Raw genomic sequence first — 17,663 nt, forward strand, 5'->3', positions numbered from 1 at the left:
TTAAATAGAAAAACCCACCAAAACATTCCTCATTAAAATAATTAAGTACCTGATAAATTTCTTGCATTATTTCAGACTGTTATTTCACAAGGCCAATTTACTTACGGTATTGTACCTAGAGTTTGGCCTAGTCTAGTTTTAATAATTCAGATAAATTAGCTTACATCACAATGTATCTGTCAATATCTTAATGTTCTCCTACCTTCAGTGGTGGCTCTGGTGTTGGGCTTTTAAGTTCTGGGAGCCTGTACAACAAAAGATTTTAAGATATAAATAAAGACAGCTGGATTGTACAACCTAAAGCTTATAAGTCCTTCCCCAAAAAAGCTGCTTTGATTATCAGCTGCTCACATGTGGCATGTATTTGCAAAAAAAACAGCTCAGGGACTCTCTATTTCTGACTTAGATAACTAAAACAGAGACAGGCACCATACAGAAACATGGGCTCTTTTAAAAGTTCTTAGATCTGGCAACCAAAACACAACTCCACCTTACTTTCGAAAACTTCGGCTATTAGAAAGATGGTATTATAAAGTCCATAACACCTCTTCAATGAAACTGTTAAGCTATGGGACTTCAAGCTGCAAATGGCACATTTTTCCACAGGCCACCAGAACAGAACTGAGGGGCAGGCGCAGGGTCTCAGTGATGCTCCAAGCAAAGTTTGCTGCTGGCAGGAAACACCAGGATAAGCTGGGTCACCTTCCAGATTTAAACATAAAACAATGCAGGTTAGATATGTGAAGTCAAGCAGCACTGAGCGAGTAGGGAAAAGGAAAAAGGACTGAGGATGAGGATTCTGCTCCCGCCTCTGCTGCTCATGCTGGACAATCCTGGACAAATAGATTTAACTCATAGGATTTCTGTTCCTGCTTTGCTTTAAAATAGGATAAGTTGCTCAGGGTTTCATGATGCAATGGTGATAACATACATCAGATTTATATATTGTATAGCTCTCCTCTAGCCCATGGTCCTTAGCATGACAGGAACAACAGAAAGGCATCATCTACATTTGAAAAAAGCACACTTAAAAGTGTGGCAAATACAGTCTCATTGTGTTATTCACTGCAACCTTGATGAACAAATCCCAGCATTCAACAGAAACGACCAAAAGGACATTAATGCATGCCATATAAAACTAGCAGCTAGCTGGAACAATACTTACCCTAAGTATTTTAACAACACCTTACTCAGATCTTCAGGAATATATTCTGATATTAACCCATGGGCGTAGCGCACATAGTCTGCAGGATCAGGGCAGGGAGTGGGAAGGAGAAAAAGAACATCCACATTATACAGTCACGTTTCCTTAGCCATGTTGCATGCACTACCATAAATCATAAGGCTGAATTAATAGTAAGAGACTTCTAATGGATACGCTGTGATGGTTCTCTGTGTTGAGTAGTTTATGTTATATGACACTTGCAGGTTTATTTAAAAAGTAAAGACTTACTATACGCACTTTGTCAGCACGTTATTAATATCTGCTGTATGAAAGCTGTTCACTTTCTGAGAATACTAGATATGTATTTTTCTGAAGAAATTAAATTTTAAAAACCTGCAAAAGTAAAAAGCTGACTCAACAGAACACGCAATCATTAATTTTACAGCATCTGGATCTTACAATTATTTGGCAAGGGCTTCAGTCCTAAAGTACATTTTCTGGCTTCAACTGAAAACAATTAGATGAGACAATGAGTCTATTTCAAAGTCTTGTAGTTAATTTCAGTACTTTACGGAAAATGCCAAGGCCTATCTAAACATCATTGGCAAGACGGGATAATTATCTGTGGAAATATGAACTACTAGAAGCTGTTTGCAGTACAGGGCACTCCTGCTATAAATGTTTCTTCTGAGAGACTGGGGGAAAAAAAAAGTGACCCTTTTGTAACATGAAGTCCTAAACCAGATCTTTTCCGGTCACGTTCTGCACAAGCACTTACCGATCACTGGCTGGATCTTTTAAACTTGCTGTTGTTGGGGCTGCTAGGGAGTAACTGCACCCATGCACAGGAAGTATTTGCCAGACAGACATTAAGCTACAATCTCGCCTCTGAATTTCATCTACAACAGGCCAGCTCTATCTGTCCATGTGCCTACACACTACAGCGTGGTAAACTAGCCCCAGGGTGGCAAAGAACTATTTCTTCTGTGCCAGAGAGAGTTTCCTCATTCTTTTTTTAAATCTTAAAAGCCCAATGCAAACTGGCATTGAAGCAGGAAGCACTAACAAACTGACACCAGCATATGAATTTCCAACTATACTGACATCAAATCCTTAGTATCTCCTATCTGCATTTCTCCTTCCTTCACTGCCTAGATTCATCAAGCATTTGTCACTCCCTAAGCCCACGTTAGGGTCAGGAGAGAACAAGAAATAATTCCAAGCCCAGGCAATTTCACCTCAGCACTTAATACGTCCAATTTATCGCTTAAGAGAAATATTCCCATCATTTCACTCTTTGCATTATGGCACTGAATGGTGAGTTCAAGTCAACTGCTATATTTTGTACTAAATAAAAAATCCATTCTCTTTGTATTTCTGCCTTGAAGCAATCTTCACAGACTTCCTTTACCAATTTTAAAATACCACTATTTGCCTTCTAGGGAGTCTGCGTTCTCACCCTACCCCTCCTTTGTTATTAACCTCCTGTCAAACATGAGAAACACTTGTGCACCTCCCTCCTTTGTCTTCTGAATGAAATATTCAGATCTCACATGATAAACCTCTGCTCCTTCCCCATTTGCACGCATTATATCCTCCCAGATTTCAGCCCTCCAACATCTGTAGATGCTAACTACATACAACCATCTATTTATAAGGTACTGAAATTTCATAATGCCCCTATGAAAGCAATTCTTTACAGAAATAAATTGCACTGTCATGGCAGTGAAAGGATCAGACAAGAAAATTAGTCTTTTTTAAAAAATAAATGTTGAGTAAGGCCCGTTTGACTTCCTGTCATTCACCTTGCCACATACAGTGGGACTGCCTCCAAAACTTACCTACTTTTAAACCCCAGTATTCTCTATTTCAATGCTGCTCTTTTAAATCTTAAAAAAGGCTTTAAAAAAGATTATTATATCCATGCTACTATAAGTAAGGAGGAAAGTGGAAAAAACCCTGCAGAAGAGCTATTTAATTACAAATTTCAGAGATAAAGTATTTAAGCACAGTCAAGATGGTGGCTGTCTGGACAATTTTCCCTTTCTTTAAAAAAATGGGGGTAGGGAAAAGGATGAAAAGCTACTGTAAAGTTAAAGTCACTTACAAATTTTGCAGCTTTGTCTCTTTTTAAAAACTATATATTACAAACTCTGTTCTATAAAACTGTCTAGTTGCCTCTTAAATCTCATTTATGTTGTTTCCTTCGATATCATTACTTGGTAACTCATTTTCCACTTTGTCAGCAAGTTGCTTTGTTTCTCCTTATTTTTCAACAGCACGCAGACTTGTGCACGTCTTTGTAATAAGAAACAATTTGCCTTTGTTTCTCTTGTTCTAAACTTTTCTTAATTTTCATTAACATTGAAAGAATTTATACAAAGTCCATTTTCAGGTTTCTCTAAATAACTTCATATCCCAGTAATATTCAGGACACTGGCCCCTCCCCCAGGGAAAAGCTGACTAGAAGCAAACAGGATCACTCCAGACTTTCTGGTACCAGAACTGTCAAATTCAGGGCAATTTAATACACATTATTAAAGTTTTTGTCCTTAATAAGCACACACTTGTGTATTTTATACATTTGTCACATAAAGTAATGTTTGGACCAGGAGTTTTTAGTCTGTGACTATGACTTTTTAAGATCCCTTCCCTTTTTGGAGAATTCTATGACGACCATCTGCATGCTAATAAAAATAATCACAAAACAGAAGTCTGTTCTAATACAGAGGCACTTAGTGGGTGGATAACCATGTATGTTATAAGCATGTGTCCTATCGTCCGAGACAGCCTCAGTTCAGCAAAGCACTTCAGCATATATTTCACAGAGAAAAACGTCTTCCCTTTGAACTAAGGAGATGCTACAAGAACCCCAGCTGAGACCTACTGTTGTGTCATCTGATGAAGATACCAAAAAACTCAGAAAAGTCAAGGCACACAGTCACAACATATATGGGACTTTCTGAACTAGGAATAAATTTACTGCCAAGGCCAATTTCAATACATTTTAGATTCTAATCACGCGTGTTATCTCCACGTATGCCATTTCATAAAAACGAAGTTCATTACAACGTTTTGTTTTCTTACCTTCTTTAGGATCTGTGATCTGTTTACTGTTGATAAACGTAGCTGCATATACCCCTTCACCTACATATATATTGTTGCTTTTAAGTGCTTTCACTGTTTGATTGACCTATAGGAAAACACAGAATGAAATGTCTGTATCAGTGTTGTTATGGCACATGTTAATGCAGTGACAAAGCTCTTGTAATTTTGTTTCAAGCATATAAAACACTCAAGTTATGGACTGTGGTGAAATTTAATATACATTTGTAATGACTAGCATATGAGCTCAAAAAATCCTAAGAAACACGCATGTCTTTGAACATGTTGCCTTGGCAACACAGCTCCAGTTCCGCAGTACCCTAAGATGAGCCGAGCAACATGCAACAGCCATGATTATACAGGTGAGAAATACACCTGCTCGGAGAACAGAGAATGCCTGAGCTCAGCTGGATTGCAAAAGCAGTCCTGACGGAAACCAAAGATTAAGGACTTTACAGGGCACTGCTATACTGGATCTAGCAGAGAGACAACTGGCAGAAGACATTTTCAACAACACAGATAACCCATTCAAATGTAAATATTTAGGTATTCATTGCAAAATAGATACCCTCATGCCTCATCGACGCAGCAAGTAGGCCAGATTTTTTGCTTTATTGACTAATTTAAATGACGTGGCTTTCTTGTGTCACGTGATGCGTACAATCTTTTCCTACAAAGTGGTATTATAGTAGGGGCACATGTGGGTGTGTAAAATGAGATTCACACTCTTTATACCAAAACATAGACAACATCAAGCTGAGCTATAACACTGGTTTATTATCTGCATACTGTACAAACCTCCTGAACAGTGTCATTGGATCAGGATAACAGCAACCATACCATGATCTTTCTGCGAGACTGCCAAAACTTCAGGACGAAACCCATTTGTAGCACAAAAGCGAGGCCTTTTGACCAGCTTTAAAGCTGCAATAGTCAAAGCTCTCCTGTAGCCCATCTGTGAAGCGGACAAAGCAAAAGACAAGCCCCTCACCTTATGCAAAGCTTACAGAACACAGCGATAAGCTGAATTTCAACTTATTCCTCTGCCTCACCACACTCCATGAATCCCTTTCATGCCAGTCCCATCAGAAACATAACAAACTCGTCATTTCTCTAAGACTTCATCACATTCTCAAGAGCAGCAACTTTACTGTGACGTCTGTCCTTCTTGGACAGGACACGTACCTTGAACTGAGGCACACCACATGGCTCAACTGCAGATACGGACAGGCTAAGAAGTATTTTCACTTTAAACATAAAGTGATTTTGAAAGCAAAAGAGAAACCCAATACCTTTTTCTTTAACCACTTCAGTGTCTTCTCTTGGCTGTATTTGTGGAATTTCTGACTGCCAATCTCTGAGAAAAAAAAAAAAACAGTAAGGGGAAGAAAGTCAAGACTGGTTTGGTTTACATTTTCAATACATTTAATATCTTTTAAGTTGTAGATACAGCATGAAAGCTAATTTGCAGCTTGCACATGTTTGATATCAGGGCCATAAGTCTCAAAAATATTGGAAATGTGGAAAAATAAACAGACTGAGCTGATATGCACAAGTCTGAACAACTTGACAATTCTTTAATCAGGCCCCAACCCAGCAAAGCACATATTTTATTTATTTATGTGTACACTTGGGCTGCCTGAATTCACTAAGACTCTTCTCAAGCTCTTGCAGTTTGCCAAACTTTCACTGCCCTGTGTCACCAGCCTGATCATTTTAACTACATAGTTCACAACACGGAATGCTGGTTCCATGACTGCTGGGTTTGGGTTTTTTTTTTAAGTAATATCTTAAATCTTTATTTATGGAATTCCAGCATCTAGTAAGGGGCCAGGACAGAGTTAGTTAGTGAAGACAAACCTTTTCAATAAACTCTTTTTCCATCAGTTCTCCCAGTTCTCCCCTCTCACTTCACAGAGTGACTGAAACAAAAGTTTTACTTCTATCCCCTTTTACGTAGTTTAATATAGTGTCAAAAGAAAACAAGAAATCCAAAACAATGAGACACAGTCCTTGTGGGAGGAAGTATATGATTCATTTATGATTTATTGAGCAACATAAATTAACTGAATGATATAAGGATTTCAGAGAGTGTTTCCCCTGTGATAACTAGGGTATCATGAACACTTGCTATTCACATGTGATCAACTATCTGGAGACATGTGAGTTCACGATGCTGAGGCAAATGAGAGAGAAAATGTCAAAGGCTCATGGAAATTTCGGTATAAAAATTCAGAATTAATTCACAGAAAGCTACATTTTGGAAATGGAGTGAAATGCCTAATAAGATGGAGATTTTAGAGCCCACTGTGTTTCAGTCTTTAACAGGTATTTCAGTAAGTTTTAATCTCCTATACACCATTCCCATAATTACCTACATCTGTTTCATGTCATTTACTGATCCAGTATCATATTCCAACACTCAGTTCATGGAGTTTCCTTCTCCCCTTGCAAACAACAACATATTATTTATGATTCCTTCAGCATTTCCTTCTTTGGGGTTTATCTTGGCTCTTTCAAATTGCATACAAATAGCAAACTATTATGTCCTCTTTGTGTATGCATGGCAGGGAGTATGGAGAGGTCAAGGAAAGCTGTTTACAAGATACAGTTTAAACCTATCTAAACACTTATAGAAGAGTAAGACACACAAAATCTTCACAGCAAAAAGAAAAAAACCACTAATATACACTGCTTCATGATGTTGATGAGTTGCAGGTAAAGCAATCAGCTGTGACACTGCTGGCTGCAGCCTTTAGAACTCAGATGTTTCTAAACTGAAACTCTGAAAGAAAAGCGGCAGAAAATGGGGGAGATGCTCTGGGTACTGGAACCTGCTTCTCTAAGAGCTAACATGGTTTGGGCCCAAGTACAGTGAGTACAATTCGTGGATTCCTCTCTTATCTAAGAAAGTTCGAGGAAGGGACATCCTCCGGCCACCATCCCCCAACCCATGCTGAAAAGTAATTCCAGCCCAGATTCCCAGGCAGACTCCCCCACAACAGCATGATTCAGAGTGAGTCAGTTAGGGAAACGAAACAGAGAACTGTGAAGCCATTTTCATTAAAACGTGAAAAATAATTACACTGAACTGTTCAGAGATCACTTTGTTTGAAAATATTTTGTGTGCTTGACAGTTTTGACTCTTACACTCTAGAAACCGACAATATCTGAGACCTCTGAAGAATTAAAGTGAGTTATGAAAGTCACAAACTGCTGACAAAAGGATTCAATATTGGAACGTGGATTTAACATGTGATGCACATTTGATATTGGTGAGAGTTAGCGACTATGTTTGATAATATGAGTATATATTGGAAAGCCTTTTGTTCCCTAATGTGTCTGGTGCCTATAAAACTGGTCTGAGACATCTGGAAATATTGGGTTTGAGAAATACAGATGGAATATAAGTGGTTCTACAATTAAATAATATGTTCAGCAATCGGGTAATCGCTATGTAGACTTGGAAGTTTCCCTGATGTATTGTTGAGCAAACTGCCTAAAGCACATTTTAACATCCATTTTCTCAGTGTTTTCCATAACTCTGAAACTCACATGGCCCCTTTTTTCCTACCTTCTGGGAATACAAGTTTGGCAACATTACTTAGTTACTCTAATCAGGTAAGTTTTCTTGGCTCTTCATGTTAATCACATCAGACAAGATCACGGTGTAGTTTTTGCCTTGCAAAATGAAGCACAGAGTAACACTCTAGCACTGGCTTTCATAACCCTTTCTTAAACCTTCTCTACTTCCTATCTGATGTTTGAATTTATTAGCAACCTGCCTCACCCAGATTAGCGAGCTGTAACACACTCTATCCCCAACTACTAAGGCAGGTACCTAGGAATTTAATCCAGCAAAATGAATTTTCAGTGCCCTCAACACTGAGGCCAGGGAAGGTGGACTTTCTGCTAATTCAGTAAGTGTAAACTGTGACTGCTCTAGGGTAAGAATTTGTTAGACAGATGTTAAATGCCTCAAGATTAAGAGTTAAATAATTGTGTTGTTAGGTTCTCCCAAACAGAGCTGCAGAAGACAACATAACAGATACTTCTTGCCCTAAAGCCCTACTCCTTAAACGAGAAAGGCTCCAAAGTGGACAACAGGTCTGAGTGCTAGAAAAGAGTACCTTAGTCATGATATTGGTATTTTTTATGGGCAGTAAGACATGAGAATATGAAAGACATAGAAGTGGACTGAACAGAAAGGTGATCCATGCACGACAGACAAGCAAACACCAACGTGTTTGTTGCATAACAATATGCTTAGTGTTCTAAAAAAAGAATCCTAAGAACAGCCCCACTGTCACTTTCAACCCAACCCAAACCTGAACAAGGAAAGAAGCAGCAGGTACATGCCTAGGGACATCCAAGAACATCACATACAGCTGGTGTGTGCATGTGTGTACAGCTTTCATGACAAAAGCAATTTTTACCTTACATTTCACAACAAAACCCAGGAAGTGAACGTAATTTCTTTAACAGCTAATATAATTTGCTGGCAACATGACGCGAACTTATAGGTGTATATAATACATTATTAAAAACATCAATGAAAAAACCAAGCAGTAAAGCCCCTTCACTACTGCCTAACAGCATACAGTTTATCAGAGGACACTGATGGATAAGGACTGCAAATACGATTTCAGAATGGGCACAGAGGTTAGACCAAGATATAAAACCTGGTCGATAGCAAATACTTCTTTTTTTAAATGTTTACGTTGTTGTTAAGAAGGGAATATAAATACTGCCCAAAGGCAGCACGGTTGTTTGGAGGAAGTGCCCCTTTAGAAAAATAATCCACACTTTGGCCCACATTCCTATACAGACTTCTTAGTATAACATCCAAGAGGATCTGACTGTACACAAGTTTAGTACCCCTTCTCTCACCCTTAGCTCTAACTTGTGTTAGACAAGTTGTAGGGCACAGCAATTGCCTAAAAGCTTAGTAATAGTTTTTACTGTAAGTATTTATCAGTTCATGGGAAGGCAAAAGCAGTTCTGCAGTTCAGATGCATCTGTCTTAAAGAAGCCTTCTCAAAAGTCCCAACTCACCCAAAGAAAAAGGATGCCTATTCCCAGTGATACTGGATGTAACTAAATGTTTTCCAAAGGTTCTTTCAGATATCCAGGAGTATCACAACAGCGCATAATTCCATCTATCCCAGTCCCAGCAAGAATGTAACAACAATCTTGCTGCCCTGTTCTCTTGTTACAGTTTCAATGAAAACATGTACTGCCATGAAGTTCTGGGGGAAGCAACTGCCCTACATTACTGCATATGCACCATATCAAACAGGAAAGACTTACACTTGTGCCCCTAAAGCTTTCAGGAAGATCTCACAGGCCCCTCCATTGATAATCTATACAGCAATAAGGTAGTCTGGTATTTGACTTCTCAGCAGGGTTTTCATTCTTCCATCACCTTTTCTTAGTCACTTCCCAATTATCTGTAGATCACCTAAATATTTCTTCTTATAGATACGTATCAACAACAAGGCCAGAGTGTTTCATGAAAACAAATTCATAGAATTATTTTGGTTGGAAAAGACCTTTAAGATCAAGTCCAACCGTCATTCCTAGTATTTCTGGCTTTTACTCCTTGTACCTTAACTCCTTAGGGGAGCTCTACAAGCATGAGGGTCAGACTGCTTAGTTGTTGTGCACTTGGTGGTAGGATATCAGGCTCCAGTACCTCCTGCTGCAGATCTCCATCTGCGTGTAGGTATATCTCCATTCACTATCAGGAAGTCATCAAGCACAAGGAGAATGATCTCTAAAGGACTGAACTTAAAAATTGAGGTCTTGCATCTTTTGCAGGTCTGCCAAGCTGCAAAAATTACAAAATGCTCCTTCCTATTCCCTAGACAGTATATATTCTCCTCAAATAAAATAAAAGCCCCCATACCCAAAGGAATTGTGGTCAGAGGTTGAGAAAACTATGTATAGAATTGATACTTTGCTATTTTTTTCCATTTAAGTTTTCTCTCTCATACACTTGTGCATCCCAATAAAGTTTCCTATTTAAAAAAAAATTAAGTCTTTGAACTTAAACCCCACAACACTAAATTATGCAAAGCTAGAAAACTTGTGCTCTCCTTTCTCAGCAGTATATTCTCTCTTCTCCAGCTTTTTCCTACTTATTGTTTTAATGCTTTGCAACAAAGGGAGAAAAAAAGCCAAATGGACAATGGTTAACTTCTTCCACAGCAGACCATCATACATTAAATAAAGATTTAGAGATGTAAAACTTCCATCAAAAGGCAAAGAAAGTTGACAACACATACAATAATGTCAAGAAGTCAGCTCTGATCAGCTTATCATTTCTGTAACACCTAGCAACAAGACTGCACAGTACTTCAGAGTTACAGCAGTTAACCTGAGACCTGCACATTACTATCCAAAATACTGCAGTGATGACTTCTAAGCCTAAGCTTCTGTTTTTTAAAGTACAGCTTCATCCAGCACCTTGGGTGTCTGGTAAAGCAAAAACCAATATTTAAATCAAACTTGTATTGACGTGACGCTAAGAAATCCAGGTGTTATGGTTTTTTGTTTTTCCCCCTCAGCCCCTTTTTTTCACCTTTTTCTTCTGTTACATGATGTATGTGCTGTTTAACATCTGCACACTTCAGCAGCAATGGGCAGTTAGGGTACTCTGAGTCTAGCACAACTTGATCGAGTGGCTGGAACTTTCCTTGCTGCTGAAAATACATCAAAGGAATTATAAAAGCATTATTATTATGTTAAGACACATATACATACTACACATATATAGAGATATATAGGCATGCAATGGCCATAGCTTTAAAACATGGGATTTAAAGAAGATCGTATTTTGAACGGTAACACATGACACACTCAGAAACTGATTACAAAGCAAGCCATAAATATTTATTTCAAACCAGTAAATACCTGCAAAATGCTGAACTCTTCAATTACTGCACTTAAAAAACCAAATTTAAAACAACATGGGGAGAAACTAATGTGAAGTACAGTGGGATTTTTTGGAAGATGACATGAGACACAGTAGTCAGTGTGTGCCAATAGTGTTTTAGACCAAAACCTGCTGGACTAAACCCAGTGTCATAACTTCCATTCAAATTTTGCTTTTCCTTCCATAAAGATAAATCTCAAAGGAGCAGGGCAGCTTCTGGAACACAGTATTAACCTTTCACCTCTGCAAAGTCAATTCCAGTTTGGCCAGAGTATGTATATAAAGTGATTTTGGCACGACTTAAATAGTCCCACACATGACAGAACCATCAAACAAATTTTGCTGTTGCCAAACAATGCATAATCATTCAGCATGGTCTGGCACAACTGGCAGCCTTCCCTTTGGAAAGATCCTTTAGCGCATCAGTACAAAAACTCAGCGAGCTCTCCTTCCTTAGTGAGTGCACAGTCTCAGGAGCCAAAGCTGAAGTCATTATACCGGTCAGCATGAAAAAAACCCATTTGGGTATTCTGCTTTCATTATTAATTAATCCTCTTTCTAGACAGTCAGAGGCATAATACAAGTAACCATCCCTTGCTAAATCACAATAAAAATAAGCAAAAAAAACCCACACCAATAATAAAAAAAACCCAACCCAAATAGAAAGTTTTTTTCTCCTGAAAAAGAAAACACACAGTAACAATGTCAAAAAGGTTATGAGAAATAAATTGCAGCAGAAATAAAACTGCAATAAAATGTTTCCTAGAGAAAACTTACCTGCACAAACCTGCTTGCATCTCAAAGCAAGACAGGCACATTTGCATTGTGCAGAGACACAGAGCCTAAGCCAAGAAAGTCTGCTGGATAGGAGATGGCTCTGCTCAGAAGTCACATTAAGCAACCCTGCATTACACTATCTAAACCAAAGGAGGATGCAAAGGATGATCCTAAGATCCCCAGTGGGTACTCATTAGTTCAAGCCAGAAGGGACTGTGCTGCATTTAAGCTGGCACTGCACGAGGTATCTGCAACACCATCCTAAAGATTTCCTTTTACTGAAGAATATGCTAACTTAGGCAGGGCACTGCAGGATTAGGACCCAGAACAGCTCTATGCATTTATCTGGCTCCATGCCTGGCCTAGAAAGCAGAAAACCTAGAAAAAAATGTACCGAGAAAGTAAAGGGCAGCACAGGACTCTTCCCATGCACAGAAACAGCAGCAGATGTGCTTTACTCAGGCTACCTCAACACTCCACCACACAGACAGAGGAGATTCACTGTTTCCCTAAATTAAGTTTGGTATAAAGCTTTCAAAGTGATGCTGAATTCAAACAGAGCACAGTGTGTAGAGAACGAGCTGAACTATTCCTTGTGAAACTATTTCTGATGGGCCACCCTGTGCCAGGAACAGACCACAGAAATATAGAAATGTCTGCACATCCCGCACCATAAATAATTTAAAAATAATTACAGAACAATAGGTTACTATTACAAACGTGCAGTAGGACTTTTATTTCTTCACCATACAAAAATTGTTCTCCTGGACTCTCCACTTGCAATCTAAAGCAGAAAATAGCAAGCAATCTTATAGGAAATGCTGTTAGAGCTAAAACTCCTGGGCTGCATAATGTGAAATTATTGCCCCCATGAAACAAAAAACAAGGAGCAACATTTACATTTTATTTTATGTGTTTTTTTCCACAGGTAGGTTATAAACAATAAACCAGTAACTTTGTGCCTTTTGATACATTTCAGAAATTTAAGTGAGGTTTTGCCACACCCATGATAAATCATTTAAGCCATTTATTAATTATCCAACTTTTGGACACTTGATCATCCTGTTGCTGCTGTTCTACGATACAGCATCTCTACAAATACTGGTTCTAAAAAGGGAATGTTTCCTTTCAAGTTCAAACTGACACAGAAATGTTTCTTCTTCCTCCCTCATAGCATCCAAATTCTTCTTTCTTGTTCCCTTCTTTCCCAAAATGACTCATCTACTCATGCCTCAGAATGGGCACTAGTTTTTTTTTTAACTCTCATGACATCTCATAATTTTTAATTCAATAGTTCTAGGACAGGCTCTCGCAAATGGACAAAAGAGATTCTCTGCTTATCTCAAAAAAGGAGGTGATTACAGTTTGTTGAGATTGCAAGCTGACTCCTGGAATATACTTTACTGACCAAAAAACTTGATGCAAACAAAAATACTTCTAGGGTGGATATCTCTGCTTTACATGGAATTAAATTTCAATTATTATGGAAACCCCTCTTTGGGAAAATGAAGTCAGAAATAACATTTTCTCCTGAAAATTTCAGTGAAAAAACAAAGCAGGCTTACCTCCTTGTCTGCCTTTATGAGGTAGTAAAGTATCAGAAATAAGGGGTCCATTGGTGTAACAAACAGCAGGCGCCCATCTACATGACAGATATGTAAAATTAAGCTTAGAACCAAGAAGGAAAATATATTGACTTTTTTTTTTTAGGATGTTTTTCAGGAGTGTGGTCAGAAGAGAAGAATTTTTTTTTTCAATAAGTATTAAAAGCACATAGAGAACTCAATTCTCAACCCTGACAAACCAAAGCACAAGCTCCACTGCTGGTTTGCTGGCTTCAAGCACTCCTAGTTTTGCCTTTTTCCGGACTATGTTAAAACCAGCAGAATGGAAGCTGCCCTCTATTGGCAGATTTGGGTGTAACGGAAACTTGTTTTGGGATACTGGATATATCCAGTATACACCACCTCAAACACTGGGCAAGGCAACACTTCACTGGCAGAAGGGGTAGGCAGGGCAAGAAGGAATTTCAAGAGCTAATGAAGTTAGAGCTGCCTCTCTTCTGTAAGTGGAAAATCTGCATGCAGCCTCCTAATGGAACAAAATAAACTTAAATAGATCAGAAAATAAGGCTCAGTGTGTTGGATTCAAAGTTACACACAAAGGAAGGACCTGGACTCCCATTGAAACAGACACCTCTGCCCATCTGGAGCTCATTTCAGGACAATGGCTTAGTCAGGCTTTCTGTAGAATTGCAGATAATTAGAAACAATGTAACATGAAGGAAATTCACTAATAAGACCAAATAATTTATGACAATTTGACATTAATTAGCTAACAAAAAGCAATTAATTTTTTTTTTGTTTAAATCACGTGATTAAGATAATCAAAGAAAAGGAAACAGAAAGAGAACTAACAGAAGATGGAGTGGGAAGAACGTGGTTTGGACTAACATCTGTATTACTAACATCATGTATTGCATGAGGCCAAGCAAGCGTCAGGATTACTTACAAACATGGAAGCTTTGATAATAAACCTGGAGGGAAGAAAACACTTTCTCAAAGCTTCCATTTAAATGCTTTCCTCTGTACCTTGAGGAAGAGGGATTTTTATTTGTTCTGAAGAGTTTAGGCTCACTATAGGTGTACAAAGACCTCTGCCCTTCTCTGCATATAGGATAATTTGCTTTCATTGCAAACACACAGCTTTTTTGTGCTGTTCTTCCCCTGACCGTTTCAGAGATGCAGCAAGCCCTAACATTCGGGAACAGTTTTTCCCCCTGTATCTTTGACAGAAAACTGAGGCGCTGATTCCTTAAGGCAACTATTTCCCAAGGGCCAAAATAGAAGTCAGAAAGGGAGGGGGAGAATACAGCGTGGACATAATTGGGAGCAGGGAGCAGACCCAGTCTTTTGGCTCGTCCCCAGATGGAGCAAGGAACAGCTCACAGACATACATCTTGCATTGCCATATGCACCTGCTGAGGATGTTTAAAAGTTAACACACGCTCTGGGATATTACTGTTAAAGAAGGCATTATGTCTGGTGGGGGTGCTTTTATTTATTACTATAAATGGTCTTTCTTTCCAGTTAAAAAAAGGACAAAATAACTATACCTTAATCTCCTGAATTAATACTTATTGCTTGGTCTAAGGACGTGCTGGCAGAGAAACACTGCTCTAATGACATCCTTACTGATAAAGGACTGTTACAGCTGTCACAAGCAGTTACGTTAAGCTTCCTCCTCATTTTCAGAAAGGTGAGCTCGGACCAGAGAATGACGGATGGTATCGACCAGCTCACTTCAGACAAACACTGAAATGGCCCTTTCAGACAGCAGGCCTACCCTGAGATCCCAGCATTCACTCAGGGGACTACAGAGGTAATTAAAAGAAAGCAAGGCCATACATTCCAACGCTTGGAGCTCTAACACACTGCTCTGCTTAGCTAGCTAAGGCCTTCCAGCCCTTTTTCCCTCCCAGAAGATAACACATATTATACTTACACTGAGGACTTGCTTGTCTGATTGACAAGGCAAGCTAAGTATTTTATGGCACTGCAGTTTAAATACAATTTGATGACTTTCCCCCCCAACCCCCCGTCCTCTTCCTCAAAGACAAATGAACATCTGTCTAATTGTGGCTGCCAAAGGCAGCCTTTTAAAGAGAGACCACAAAGCCCCCAGCCCTGGTTAAATCCAGATGGCAAATGAGTGTGTCAGAAGGTGGGGGTGTGATACAGCATGCCTCAAACAACTAGGAAAAACACCTGTAAATTTACTAGAAGAGAAAGGAAAGGTCGTTTATGAACATTAGTTACAGTTGGGGGAAAGATACGTTATACTACTCACCTTGTTGAACAGTCTGACCTATAAACCAGGAACGATATTCCTCATGAAAAGCTTTTACTTCAAACAGCTGCTGTGCACCACTATTGAATAAGTAGAGAGTTGCTTCCCCTGTTGAAAAGAAATCTGGTTTGTGTTTGTAAGCTTTCACAAGAATCAAAAGAATACCCAATACGTCTGAAGAATGTGCCTTATATACATACAGACACACAAACATACACACATTCTACATAAACTCACTACAAAGCAAGCTCAGACAAAGAAAACTATTATATACAGATGTTCATTTACCAGCTCTATAAACCAAACTGAATTTGAATCAATAAATAAGATGTGTGAATAGTTCATCTTACAACACAAAGCCTTTGATCCAAACCCAAATCAAAATCACTCAGATCAGCTTTTGTCTGTACTGAACGAGCAAGGTGGAAAACAAGAAAATCCCCTCTCCTGCCGTCATGTTTGTTTCCAAGATATCACTCTGGGTTAGGGGAACAAAAGTCTCAAACCTTCAAGTGACAATTTGTAAATAACTTTCTTTTGTGCATCAAAGCAGACTGCTGATGACTCAGCATTTGGAGACAAATAAGGTGAACAAGGAAGCTAGAAGAAGTTGAAGTGCTCATCAGAATCTTGACAGTTTGGAAAGGAAACGGAAAGCTTCATTTTAGGCAATCCCATAGCACACCTCTGCTGTTTCAAGGGTGACAAATATGTTGCAAACAGGACTGGCATTTTCTGTATCTAAAGTAGGAAGCTGCCAGGACTACAGAAGGGGCCACTGAAATTTGGTCTGTTGGCTGGACCGGTCCTGCCTTGGTTATCAATCCATCTTTGAGAGACAAGAGCAACTGCAACATAGCAGTCCTGCTCAAAAGACATAAATTGCAAAGCTGCACTGACTTGCAGATCGTGGGCTGGCTCAAGAAAGTCTCGATGTAAGCCCCTGCAAGCTGATGTCAGCACTGCTGTTCTCAGTCGGCAGAGAGCCCTGGGTGCGGAAGGAGGTCAGCGAAAATGGGCAGACACATCTTTTCCCAAAAATGACTGATAATGAATTTTTCCCCCTTTATCCAAAAGGCTAACCAGATGTTTAACCTCACCTAAGGATACCGTTTCAATTCCCTGGTAATTTTTCTTCTGGGGAGGGGAAAGGAGTGGAGTAGATATAAGGGGGAGCAGAGGTTTCAGTCATTACCATGTGCTTCTCAACAAGGCTCTACACCATAGTTTGATCAGCACCAGACGTCAAACTACTCACAGAGTGCTCACTGAACAAATTACGATTCCTACTAGTGAGCGCATTAGCCAAACGCAGTGGTGAGCTAGGAAATCTTGGGAAAGGGATCATTCCTACTGCCTAACTCCAGCTCCTTAATTTATTTGCTTATGTTAAAAGGACAGTCACCACAGGTTCCCAGCAGTGTCATTAGAGAGAAACTCTAGAAGATGAAGTGAGAACCTATGCAGCTTTGCTCACAACTTTATCACTTCAATTACTTGCTTAGGTCTTGTGGTACAGTTATTTCCCTGCTTTTAGTTCAGCTCTTTGAAAAATGCTTCCGGTGGTACTTCTGAATTGCAGGCTGAACCCTAGTTTATAGTCTTTGTAAGGGATAAATTTTTGTCCTTTCTACCTGTCTTTAAAAAGGACCATGCTTACTTCTATTTAATAAAGTGGTTAGCCCGAATTCTATAGTGTGCCGAGTCCTTCAGTGCATATTTATACAATATCTGGCTTCAACAATTCATCTGTCAGACCCAAAGGTAAGGAAAATACATTAATAGGGTGTTCTCAGTCAATATGGTGTTATTCCATTTTCAGACCTTATT

General features: G+C 39.1%; 1 protein-coding gene across 1 annotated transcript in view; it reads right to left on the reverse strand.

Annotated features, from left to right (window-relative positions):
• RNASEH2B (ribonuclease H2, subunit B) overlaps window positions 1-17,663 on the reverse strand; it is a 39,528-nt gene that overhangs the window by 6,667 nt on the left and 15,198 nt on the right. The window contains exons 3-9 of the mRNA XM_010152187.1: window positions 15,852-15,941; window positions 13,550-13,626; window positions 10,854-10,974; window positions 5,563-5,627; window positions 4,253-4,358; window positions 1,166-1,244; window positions 203-245 (exon numbers count right to left, since the gene is read on the reverse strand). Coding sequence (XP_010150489.1) covers window positions 203-245; window positions 1,166-1,244; window positions 4,253-4,358; window positions 5,563-5,627; window positions 10,854-10,974; window positions 13,550-13,600 — 465 coding nt within the window. The 5' untranslated portion in view covers window positions 13,601-13,626; window positions 15,852-15,941. The remainder of the gene's footprint in view (window positions 1-202; window positions 246-1,165; window positions 1,245-4,252; window positions 4,359-5,562; window positions 5,628-10,853; window positions 10,975-13,549; window positions 13,627-15,851; window positions 15,942-17,663) is intronic.

The sequence above is a fragment of the Eurypyga helias genome, unplaced genomic scaffold (genome assembly GCF_000690775.1).
Source record: "Eurypyga helias isolate BGI_N326 unplaced genomic scaffold, ASM69077v1 scaffold9930, whole genome shotgun sequence".
In the NCBI taxonomy this organism is placed as follows: Eukaryota; Metazoa; Chordata; class Aves; order Eurypygiformes; family Eurypygidae; genus Eurypyga; species Eurypyga helias.